At 30.1% G+C, this 13613-nt stretch overlaps 2 protein-coding genes across 4 annotated transcripts in view; one reads left to right on the top strand and one right to left on the bottom strand.

Moving 5' to 3' along the window:
- Window positions 1–13613, top strand: part of LOC111037087 (lachesin-like) — a 194018-nt gene that overhangs the window by 97052 nt on the left and 83353 nt on the right. The gene's annotated exons all lie outside the window — the stretch shown is intronic.
- On the bottom strand, window positions 5205–13583 carry LOC111037060 (alkaline phosphatase-like). Its single transcript, XM_022319423.1, has 7 exons — window positions 12821–13583; window positions 8635–8780; window positions 7425–7645; window positions 6954–7328; window positions 6697–6889; window positions 5792–6247; window positions 5205–5545 (listed from the first exon to the last, which is right to left on the bottom strand). The coding sequence occupies exons 1-7, from the start codon at window positions 12883–12885 to the stop codon at window positions 5259–5261; spliced, it is 1743 nt and encodes a 580-aa protein (XP_022175115.1). The 5' UTR covers window positions 12886–13583; the 3' UTR covers window positions 5205–5258.

Here is a 13613-nt window from a genome sequence, read left to right as displayed (position 1 = left end):
ATACAAATTTAATTCAAAGGCCGACATTTTAAATGTATATTAATAAATTTGAAGTAGACGAAACATTTTAATAACCATACAATGTCTAGAATATGATACGTATAGGAAGCTTTTTTTTACTACAACAAATTAATAACATTTATTTCCTTGAAATCTCGTCACTCTTTGTCGTGAAGAACTATAGCGGCAACCCACTAAGATATCAAATTTTAATCAATAAAATATTCTATTGATATTATAATATTTCTTTTTTGCTATTATTTCTAAGTGCACACAGCATACGTGAACCACTCAAAAATTGTATGTCATTTTGTATTATAATAATACCACACAGGGTTTTAACATGATTATGACACACAGAGACATTGAAGTTCTTTGGTGAGCTTTTCTCCACTTTAATAAGTTATTTTGGCCTACACACAAGTCATAAAACATGCTTTCTATTGATATTCAAACACATTTTTTTTTTAAGATTAAATCAGCCATTTCAAATTGTTTCCTTATATTTTCCTTCTAAAGTCATAATAATAGATATGATGGTATTTGAACGTTGATTTTAGATTAATACTCTAGGAGTTTCAAAAACTATCTGTCAACTTTGAATTATCGTCGATTATAATTGGAAACTTAACTCTGTTGGGTACCTACCTAACTTAAATAAATTGAATTATTAAACTCAAGTTTGTCCGTCTCGCGTACACTGTTCACATATTGAACATTTGAACAAGCGATTACTTTGAACTGATTATAGTTTTAAACTTTAATATCCACTTTTGGTTCGGACAAACCCGATGCATCCACGTGCCAAAATACTGTACTTGTCCGACCCGTATCCTGAATTTATAACCAACATAACACATTTGCCACGGCCTTTTTTAACGAGTGCGTTCTACATTATGCATTGACTGTAATAGTTAAAATACTGGCATTTAGCGACGATATGGAACGTGTGCAGAATAGACCAACCGCACTCAAAATATACGATATAATAACTATATAATGTAAAGAAACTTGGGTTTTTTTCCCCGCCACATATTACTCGGGGTTTGTGACTTAATAATAATACACACGGTTTACGATTTCACAAATAGACTTGAGATTGAAAATATACTTGTGGACACTTCTACATTATTCAGTAGCACATAATATAACAATATCGTGGTTTCGTTCTTTCAACTTATTGTAGTATCACAACTAATTACAGACATTTTGTCAATTTGAATCTGTCCGATTCAGTGTTTCATAAGGTTATTTTTTTTTCTATCTTATATTTTTGTACAAACTATCTGCCCAACGTTATAGAGACTCTCAACTGTTTCTATCTGCTGACGGTACATAGCCGTGAATACAATAAAAACAAATCAGGACACAATTTTTCAGCACTGCTATATCAATAACTTTGAGAAATGGCCCACTAATAACTGCCTAAAACTTGATAATTTGTGTGCTACTCATGAATCAATATAACTCTTTTAATGGTAATTACTTGCTCGATCTGTGAATTCAACTTTGATCTAGTATCTAACTTTAAACATCTCGATGAAATGTTTTACCCTAAATTAAATGTCATCAATCATACTGAAACTATCAATAATAATTATTAATAAAGAATTGTTCAACCTCCTACTTATTAAAAGAACATGTCATTCATACATTGTTCAAACAGTTTTGAAAACACTCGTTAATTCTAATTTTATTTAAAAACATATTTATTAATACATCTATGACAAGACAAAGGCATATAATCAGTACGATATAATTAGTTAAGTTTTACCTCATTGAAATTGAATACGCTCAGGCGTCGAACCAAAATAGTACTTAATTTCTTAATATTTATATTTACTTAATGACAAGCATTTATTTTTGATTCTGTAGTTCTTATACAGGTAGGTGACTTAACATAGTATTTAGGTGTTGTCGATTATCCTGAAACCCTTTCTCTTATTTGTTTCAAAATTAATTCTGTCAGTAGTCAATTCTAGTCCTTCCCACAAGATATCTAAAATATATTTACCAAAATATGTTTTCCAATGAAAGTACTACATTTTAAACTGTCTTGCAAATCATTTAATAATTTCATGTAATACATATTTCGATTTAGATTATTTTTATCAGTCTTTAAACATTTGTAGAAATCAATTTTGTTTCATAAAATATCTATTGTATTATCTAGTAGTGTATTTCTATCGAACATATTATGTCAATCGCTATTGTGTAATGAATGTAACATACTCGTTTTTAACACATAGATAAACAAATTATAATAGGACTTATTGCCTTAGCAGTATTTTAATAAATTGATATATAATAAATATTTTTTATTAGATATTTTCCACCGCAATAAGTCATGTTAAATCTGACCTTGATCTGACGCAATATTTTATTTGACCACTACTATTTTTTCGCATTTCCTTATTCAATATCAATGTAAATCCCGTTTTAGTCAACGTGGTATAACGATTCATTTTAAAATCTTACACCCAACAGCGTCTATCATTATATTTGTGCAACTGTGCGATCAATTTACTGGATACTGTTTATGTTATCCCTTTGTATAATATTTTAATAGTTTTATAATAGGTACTGATATCATTATCACGTGCGCGGGTGTTGACTTCCGAGTAAAACCACTTCGAAAAACATTGTATGTGTTGTGTAAATACATTAAATACTTCAATCAGACGTGTTCTAAGTAAACCACTTTGGTGACCATACTACCATACTATTCAAGATTGTACTATTCATCGAGCAATTATCCGAAACAGTCGTCATATTACATAAATAATATATTGCGTATATGACGATTACAATATAGGTACTATATCTGATGTTTTGATTTCTACTCATAATCTTGACAAGTTGATAGTCAAGTTGCTTCACCCCCTTCCAAAAAACATGCGAATTTAATGTTTGCACCTTTTAAGATAGGCATTATGTAACACTTTTGGATACCAATGAGTTATAATTGCAGGACGGGTTAGCTTGATTTCTGATGACATATGTACAATGGCCGATGGTCTACAAAAGAGAAAATAAAGGTAAAATAAGACACATATCTATGAAATACGTGATGAAACGACGAACGCGTGCGTATAATAATAATAATACATTTGAAATAGTAATAATAATACGTTTAAGAATCGTTGTCGTCGCGAAGACATTTTACGCATTTACGATTATTGTTACACGAAAATAAAACATCGTTCGAGACGTTTAACCCGACGACAGAACGCGATCCTTAATCATATAGTTTTTTTTTTATTTTTTTTTTTTAATAACGTTTAAACGTTTTACCCTAAGTTCCTAAAACAACGGCGGCGCCGTCGTTTTTACATAAATCATCGCGTGACAATGTCCCTCCGCCCTGTCCCCTCAAAGGTTCATCATAAATATTATACGTATTCATTATTTTATTCGCTATTCATGATGTACATGTACGGTCTCGAATTACCGAAAACCGTACTCGACACAAACAGATATAATAATATATTACGACTCGTCACGCTAGGCACGGGGGGCTCCTGGTTAGTCGTCGTAGTCGTCGTTTAACAACGATAATTCAAATGCTCCGATATACGCTGCTGCTGCCGCTGCTGCACATTATGAAAATAAAAAAAAAAACAATAATAATGTTTTTGTCTTTTTCATCGGTGTGCCCACGAACCGTAAACCATAATACGCCGTTTATAATAATAATAATGCGAGGCATTAGCATTTAGCAGTGTTCGGTCTAACGTTATTATAATAATAATATTATTATTATTGTTGTTTGGCGACGCTTAGATCGAATTGCTACAAATATTCTGCATTCGTAATAGAATATAATACCGAATGTTACAAATCCTTTCGAAAAACGTATTACATACCTACATTATTATACTATTATAATTCTATATGTACCTCGAGGACGCAACAGTTTAATACCCTATGTACGACTTGTAAATCCTTCGCAAATCCGTGGAATACAATTAATTCAAACAACTCATTTATTATGATGGTATTTTTTCAGTCAACTGATTTAAAAACGTATTGTTCTAAAAAACCCCTTTTGTTATAGGCGATATTTTGTTGTTTAAAATATTTTATAATAATATGCTATTTGCCTACACTTCAACTATTAGATAAGACATAATATATGTATATATATATAATATACTAATAAAAACATATTCGACGAAAGTACATCAATGTTTGACTGTCTTATGGAATGATCTGGATGATGTTGTATTACAGGTATACACGTACTTGTATGGGTACTCATAGAAAATGGTAATGAATGTTAGGTACTCAGGAATGTAAAAAAAAAAAGTTTTAAACAAAACTGAACACACGTGATGTGAATAAAATATATTGATCGGATCCCATACCCATGTCTTACTACACGAATCGTTCGAGTACGTGAGTCGCCCAAGTATAGGTACGTTAAAGAAACCATTACATTTAGCTCATAATGTCAACGAAATTAAATAAACTCTTTTTAGTTTGAATTTCGACTAAAAAATCTAAACTTGTTACGTATAATATTCTGTGCATAAATGACTTAAAGAATATAGGCTAGAATATAGGATACGATACGATACTACACTCGAATATACACCGTTATACATACCAAAAAGGTATTTATAATATAGTAATGTAGTAAAACTGTAAAAGCTACGAAAAGTGTGAAAAGTTTAATATTATATGTAAGATTCATATAGTATATTAATTAATATTTTATAAAGTTACATATGAAAAAAAGTTTTAAGAATTTTCGTTATTTCTAACACAACATTAATTTAATGAATATTAATTTAGTATTACTCTCCTAAGACTGGCTTAAATTTATTTCCGAATAAATTATGCAATAAAAATTCCATACAACAAAAAAGAACATTTGTTCTATTTAACAACAATGTCTGTTTAACGAAATATTTTAAAAGACGAAACCAAGTTAGAACCAAATTTATTTAATTATATTTATCGAAATTCTTTATAATCAGGGTTGTTTTTGTTTCCCATGTGCCTTCGCAGAATGGAAATTATACTGTATTAAAGAACGTTCTCATAATTTAACTTTAATATCATATTTTGTAGTACTTATTAACTTGAAATTAAAATGTCCAATGATATTTTTTATTTATGTAAAACATGTAAATAAAATACAAAACTTTTTTTATAATAGATATGTGCAATATGCATACAACATACATTTATGATATTAATTGACTTACAAGTAAAATTACTTTATTTATATATTTTGATACTCATTTTGAAATCTATGAGCTGTGCTGTAAAATTCTCATGAGACTTATCAACGTGATAATAGTGAGAATGGTTTGTCCGGCAAATTGCAATCGAACAACGTTACCAATATTGGAACCATTAGTCGGTGGGTCAGTAGAAATTCCTGCTGCCATAGCCAACCCTAGAGCAATTTGATTTTGCTCGTAGTTTCCGGTGAATAAATGAGACATAGGTCCCCTTGCAAATACCACGACATCATCGCCTCCATGTGTATCACTTTTCCGATCGACAAGGCTCGGATATTCATAGTCAATTTGTTCTAAAAAACAACAACTCAAATTAGAATATTCAACATTTTCATAGTCCTGTTGTAATATCTCCACTATAAATAAAAATAGTAACTTCATTTTTAGACCATCAGTGATTATCATATAATTTTCAACACACAATTATGTAGAAAAAATAGATAAAACCCAGTTAGTAATTAAAATACTTTTTTAGTAAATTTTAAAATAGTTTTTTTTTTTATTTTAGTAAAATAGTTTATGGGTTTTAATATATTTACTTAAATCTTCTTCGGTCACGTTGACTCTATGACATGAGGTGTTGTCATACGTGAAGGACTTTTTTGGACCGATGGCGTAGCTCAGTGTTGTGTAAGTCTTATTATCCATTGCAAGTGATCGCGATAACCCGAGGATATCCTCGTTTCGTTTAGGATAACCAGCCATCGTCATGGTGTGAGCGTGATCTGAAGTAACCACGATTAATGTGTCATCTTCACTAGTCATTGCTACAGCGTCTGCCACAGCTTTAGAAAACTCTAACGTCTCGTCTAGTGCAACTCTTGCCCACGTGTGGTGATGTGCCTTATCGATGAGGCCACCTTCTACGAAAAGAACGTAACCATTTGCTTCTTTCTGGAGCAACTGAATAGCATTCCTGGTCATTTCTTGTAACGTGGGCTGTGTCTCGACATTTGATTTTAACCTGTACTCCATGTGACTCTCGTGAAAAAGGCCTGAAAATGGGCATGACAGTTTAACACAACAATAAACAATAAAATGCAAGTAAAATACAAAAATGCTAATAAGTATTTAAGCATTAACCTTCAAGCAACTTGCAACCCAATTTATAAAGAGCAATTAAATTGTACCTGGTCTGTCTGGATGCAACTTCACCATTTAATGCTGACATAGGAAAATTAACGAAGGCTATTTTTATTCGTTTCTAACAACCAAAACTGCAAAATTAGGAAAATGTTACGAACTTATAAGCAATTTATAGTACCTATATTTGAATTTAGCTAAACATAAGAACGTATAATATATCATATATTATATTAATTCATAAAAATAGCTCATTATTATGGAGGTCACAACAATAATAATTGAACAATAATTGTGTTTGGGCAGCAAGTTACTATTATGAATATCATAAAGAAAGAAAGAAATAATGATTTGTTATTACCTAATACGAAATCAGTTTGAGACATATCTGTTTTTGCTAATTCATCTCTAGTCGTCACGTACTTGGCTATTTTATCAGCAAACCTAGTCTCCTTGTCACTTTTCCAATTTTGGATTAAGTCTTCGTCACGGCGTTTTCCCGTAGAATTGGCTGCTTGCATCATAAAATTATTGCGACCACCGCCCATGATAACCTACGAAAAGACAAAAAATACAAAACATATTTGCTGCTAGAAGCTTATTATCAGATTATCGAACCTTGAAATTTCTACCGGGATCTTTTGTTATCAACTGTTTAGCTATGTCTTCACACTGTGTAATGTCCGTTGTTCCATTGGAAACATCTATCATATCTTGGTCAGATTCCCATTCTCGGTGTGCGATGCTCGCGAAACAACCGGTTGGGGATGCGTCAGTAACCCGGGTGGTGGTCACGAAGCCGGTCGCCTTCCCAGCCCACTGTGCCCATTGCATTATGGAAGTCACTTGGTGTTCTTCTAAGACCGAAGCCGGACAATCTCCCTTGGATACTTTAGACGTCACACCAATCGTACCTTTGTTCGCCTTCACGCCGCACAAGTATGCCGTGGCCGAACATGCCGAATCGGCCACTTGACTGTCAACGCAATACGTCTATTCATGTGGATGAAACCGATTTGGTAAACGTCAAATAAAGGATCTATACGACGTGTACTCTAATAATAGTTGTTTTTTTTATCAAATTATTACTTTTGATATTCCGGTGAACGGAAACCGTTCAAAGCTCAGGTGTTCGCTTTCGCCAGACACGTTCTGCAACTGACCCTTGAATATCCGAGTGGCAGTCAATGTGGCCAATGACATACCATCTCCCAAAAATAGTATCACGTTCTTTGCCGTGTTCGTTCGTAATGTTTGTTTTGACTTTTCCTCCAACGTTCGTTTTCCATTTTCAATCCAGTATTTTGGATCTGACAAATAATTTCATTTTTATAATATTACTATAAAGGCAAAGCTTATTTATAATTAAGGAATTTGAGTTGTTTTTTTTTTAAGTGGACGATACACCTGCATGTGTCGTTTCTACCTTACAAACGCATATCATAGGGCATTTTACGTTCTGAATAATCTGTTAACTCAGCTACGTTTATTATAAGAGCGAATATTTTAAAGCAAGTTTTGAGTGTTTTAAAATTGTATATTTTTGTGCAATCTAAAATACTCATAACTTGCTTTAAAACTGAAATATAAAAAACCCGTATTAGATTCACTAGATAATATCGTTATTTTTAAATTTGATAATACTATAGGTCAATTCGCTTTTATATTAAGTACAATTGAGTGAAATAGATTTCAGAACGTACAATTTGCTATGCTAGTAGTATGTAAAATAGAAAGAACGCAAGTAAATGTGTAGTGTCCTCTTATTATTAGAACACACAAATATATAAATATAATATTTATAACACAATAAAAACAATTGTCCCCTTGTCTGGAATATTGTTTTGTACAAGTATTACTCTTTATAATAATATCACTGACTGTCAAAACAAATTCAAATGTATATTATGATTTTAATGAAATGAAATAAAATAATAGCAAAGTGTTCCTTATTCAAACTAAAAAGTTTACGTTTTAATTGACAGTAACATAAAAATTTACTTCAGTAATGTAAAAAACCTTAAAATGTTTATTTAAATATTTTGCTATAATATCATCCATTCAACCAAATTAACATTATACAATGTGCATATAATATTATAATATTTAGTTTCCCCACATCCTGCATAACATAAACATCACGAATTATATTATAATTTATCCTTAATGGTTGTATTACATGTTCAATGTTGCCCATTATCCAGTTGAAGAATAAATCAAACAAATAGTAGTATAATATTATGTGAATCTTGTAATATAGTAAATATTCTATAAATCTTTTAGACAGCTAAGAGTGTACCTGACTCCTGAGCGATGGTGGCTGCGGATACCTGTAGCGCACAGACCAAAAAGCACACGACGAATGTCCACATGATTGATTTTTTGACGGACGAGTCAAAAAACTTATATACCTTATGGTAGATTTTAGCTCTCGGTTTCGAAGACCTAAGCACAAAAGAAGTAGATGGAGGTAAAATCGTTTTTACCTCAATGTTTCACTGACTAATCGATAGGTGTACTTATATATATATATACTCAGAAGCATGGCATTAAGATATTATTTGTTTGTGAATTATTTTATCTTGGCATACCTTTGAAAATATAGGTATAGTCGTCATTAAATTAAAAAGTTGCGTATACATACAGGCTTTGGCATACCAGTACTACATTTTAGTTTTAATCATTATGAATTATGATTGTTGATGAGCGTAATGTGGATAAAGAGTTAATACTTGGTTTATTAATTTTGTTTTAATCTCTGGTACACCCACAACAGACGAGGTTAAAATAACAGTAATATATTATCGATACTTGAAAAAGCAATGGGTAGGGAAACGTAAATCCTAAACGGTATCAATAATCACGTTTTTTACGTCAAGAGTGAATAGGTGTGAATGTTTAAGCCAGATTATCCCGCCACCGTCTCTATCAAAAGTAGTAAACTTTTTAGTATTATGGATATTATTATTCGTTATGTGATATTAATTTTATCACATCACTTCAAAAACTGAGCGCCCGCTTTAATACCATATTTATTTGATTTTAATTTTGATTTCTTGCCTAGACACAAGACACTACAGTTCTTATAAGAATATATACAAATAATTGCTTGTAATTAATATTTATAAATAATTATTTATGTACGCAATAATTTGTTTTGTATTTAATTAATTTTTTTTACCAAATTAAAATTTAATAGATAGGTCTAGATATAAATATTATACATACTGATTCAAATTTCAAGCATAAACAAATAGAATTCAAAAATACATCATAGTTATAATAAGTATGAGCGTTTAAGCCAGATCATTTATCAACTATTTTAGAATATTCAAAATATAGTCGAATTTATAGTCATATTCTTAAAGCATTATAATAGTATCACATCACACTAAAAATTGAGCGTAAACTTCATTGGATATTTTTTATCTAATAGCACTATAGCGGACGACATAAATATTCTACATAAAAGTAAAAATCAGAGAAGTAGAGAACTCGCTCTGCGCTATGTATTGTAAGTACCTCATCATCTAGTATATCACTGTAATGGATGTGTTACATTTGAATTCAATAGGTATGAAAAACAATTCTGAGTGTAGAGTGTACGTTACACTTTATTTCTAAGGATGGTTTATAATATGTATTTTGTACAGTATATAGGTAAGTATAAAATAGAACATTTTTTAAACGGTTAATGTGTATTAAAAATAAAAATAAGTGTAGTATTCAAAATTACTAAAATCGCTAGAAGAAAAATCATTATATATTATTTTAATAGATTACGTTAAGTTCGTTAAACTTAAAAAAAAATTGGTAATCTAATTATCTCTTTAATGACAACTTTTGTACAACCTAGTTTTAAAAAGAAAATTCCTTAAGCTTTCAAATATTGAAAATGTTATGAATTTTTAACTATAAGATTATTTGTAAATGCTCGTGATTTTTTTCGTAAAAATCTGAATTTCAAAAGATTTAAAAATTTTTCAAAAAATGTTCAATTATTTTAATCTTTATTTAAGAACAACCATATTTATTGTATGTACCTACTATTACATTTTAAATATATTTTTAAGAGAAAAAATACATTTTTTTATATAAAATAACATTGGGTCTGACCTTATTGATAATAATTATTACGATTGCACCGATAAACGTTACCATAGAACATATTAATATAAGCGTCCTAATACTATATTTTACGCGCCATTTAATTGTATTAAATTGCTTTATTGTTAATGTTTATTTATTTGCCCATGTTAATTGTATAGTTTTAACTTACGCCGTTAATTATTCGTGACGACTTAATGATTTTTATTTCAAAAATAAATTAAACTACTAACGAATAATGTGTGCACGACGTCCTTGCATTTGGATTATTATTATTCAACAACGAATTTACTCAAAAGATAATATTGTTATCTTATCTGACACGCTGGATTATGGCAATTTACATAATATTGTGACTGACGAATTTTTTCCCAGGCACTCGTAAAAAACTGCTGTGATTAATGTGACTGTAAGAGCACCTCTAGTGTTGTCATTGTGGGGGGTATACTAATTTCGATTTAAAAATTGTATTTGATTTTCAATATAAAATCGATTAAAATTGAACAACCCGATATTAGACTGAATTAAATGTCTTATATAACACCATTTTCCAACGACGTGCGGTCTTCGTGAAAAATATAATATTCAATTTTGAATTTGAGAGCTGTTTAACTGTCATCCGAAAGATTTTAGTTTGTTCGTTTATGGGTAGTTTAAAGATTACGTATTTGTGTGCGTCGCATACGAAGTATTATAATAATAAGTATGCACACACGTTTACAACGCGATATGAAAATTAAGCTGTCAGGTACAGAGACCACTTACGTGCAAATATTTATTAGACCGCTATATCTATAAACTAATAATCAAAATAAAGTTATCCAGACCAGGAGAAGACATAGAAAGACGTAATCGAAGAACGGTTTCCGCGCAGAAAACTCTAGTGGAAAACCGAAAAACGTATAGTTTAACGGGCGACTGAGTTATTAGGTGTTATAAGGGATACACATAAAGTTGTGAGTTACTAGAACGTCAGTGCCGTCGAAGAAAATGCGAAGAAAAAGAAAAACGATTACACAGACTGTTTACGCTAAGTTTGCAGCACACGTTTTTAACGTTTATTAAATGACGAACAAATTCAAACGCCTCGATACCTGCCTAGGATGAATTATTCAGATCTAACATATTTTGCATTGTGAAATAAATAGTTTACACCTTCACAGTGCAGTGCACGATTTCTAAAAAGTTCCGACCATTTACTGACATTTTATATAACATTATTGAATCATGTTCCTATTCACAATACAATTTTGTTTTTTCGTCAATAATTTAGAACACGTTCCTAAAATTAGTCATTATAGAACCCTATATATGCAGACGAAAAATAACTAAGTTAAAATATGTAATACGTTGTGTTTAAAATACACGATTTATTAATATTTCAATATCATAACATTAGTATTGTTACATATATATATATATATTTATTATTTAGTAAAATTCAAAAGAATTACAGAAAAAAACTATTAATATTGAAACTTATAATTTTAGTACGGATTAGGCTATTAAAATTCAAACCGATTAACCATTAAACATGTTTACAATTCACGAACGTACATTCATTATTAGGAGTTATCGGAAATGCCAATGAACAAACCGACATAGGGCCATAAGGATAGAAATTAACTATTCACCATTGATCGGTGGTCGGAAGTAGCTGTTTCCACTGAAGTTAATACCTGTTGCGTAAATTAAGTACTCCGGACGGTGGTTGTTTACGTTTATAAAATACAACTCAGTACTTCAACCAACTAACGTCACTATATTCGGCTACATATTTATACTTTTTTATAACATATTATGTTATTATACAACACGCAACAATAAATATATTTCTTATTAAAATATTATGCATAGATAGGTACTACATGTATTTATATATTATATCAAAATTAATGTATGTTGTAGGGAGCTAATAAACTTGTGAAATACTGAACAATCAGTACCAAATTTTGAAAGATTCTTTCTCGGAAGATCGGGAGTTTTCATAGTTTCGTTTTTCGACCCCTATGTGTTTCCATAAGTGATTCACAAGTAAATTTCATTTTGGCTAATGAAAATCGAATAGTTTTTTGTTTATAAAGTATACAGCTGCCTTTGGTTACAGAAAATAAATTAGTTGTTAAATAACTAATTGCAACTAGAAATAGACGAAAAAAAAATAGAAACACACTTTTCTATCATCTATATATTTAAAAGGCGATTTCCGTACATTTGTAAATTACAGACTCAAAAACTAATCATTCTCAGAGGTATAAGCATGGTATGTTTAGAGTATTACTCAAACCACATTTAAACATATAAATAGTGCTATTGGATAATTCTGTATGGGTAGATTACCCATATAGGTGGAATAAGTTCGTAAAAAAGTTACTCACTCCAATTTTCCTGTGAACTGATTTACACCAAAACTACTAAGATACACTCCAATATAGCACAGCATTTTTTTTTGTTTATTTTTTCTAGGACGAAGTCTGGTTTTACAGCTACTAACTGATGTAAATCATAACTATTGACAAAAATGAAATCTTAATTATAAAAACTAGGTACTATAAATGTAGCCAATCAAATTTCATGAAATTTTACAAATAAGAGGAATTCTACCACTCATTTCATAGTGTGAATACAGTAAACTGATAAAAAACGAACAATATGATACATGTTTTAAAAACATTTAAATTATCATATTTTATATTTGTAATTTAAAGAAAGTATGTAGCCTGTAAACATAAATACAATTTAACACAACAATTAATTTTAGAATCGTCACCCAGGTATATGTCTTGAATATTTCATTTTTTAAATGAACTACAATAATATTATTTTCTAATTTTATTCTTAATGTATAAATGCACTCACGAAGTTTTTTCTACTACTCTCATATAATTTAAATTGTAGTAAAAACTGTTCATTGTTAATTAAAATCGTATGTATAACTATGAACTTACCAGGAATTAAGTTGACTTGAAATCCGCTTGTTTCCAGTAAGTCTCTTTAAATATTTTTAAGGTGATATTTTAAGCCAAATATATTGAGTTTCTTTTTAGAAAAAATCGTAATATTATAAAATTATATGGTGGCAGTTAAAAAAAAATAGGTAGTGATTTGAAACCAACAAAGATAAGACCCGTTACTTACTTATATAATAGTATAATTTATATATATTTAATG

The sequence above is a fragment of the Myzus persicae genome, unplaced genomic scaffold, assembly GCF_001856785.1.
Source record: "Myzus persicae strain clone G006 unplaced genomic scaffold, MPER_G0061.0, whole genome shotgun sequence".
Taxonomy (NCBI): Eukaryota; Metazoa; Arthropoda; class Insecta; order Hemiptera; family Aphididae; genus Myzus; species Myzus persicae.
Note: the sequence above shows the minus strand (reverse complement) of the source record. Positions and strands in the feature narration are given on the sequence as shown.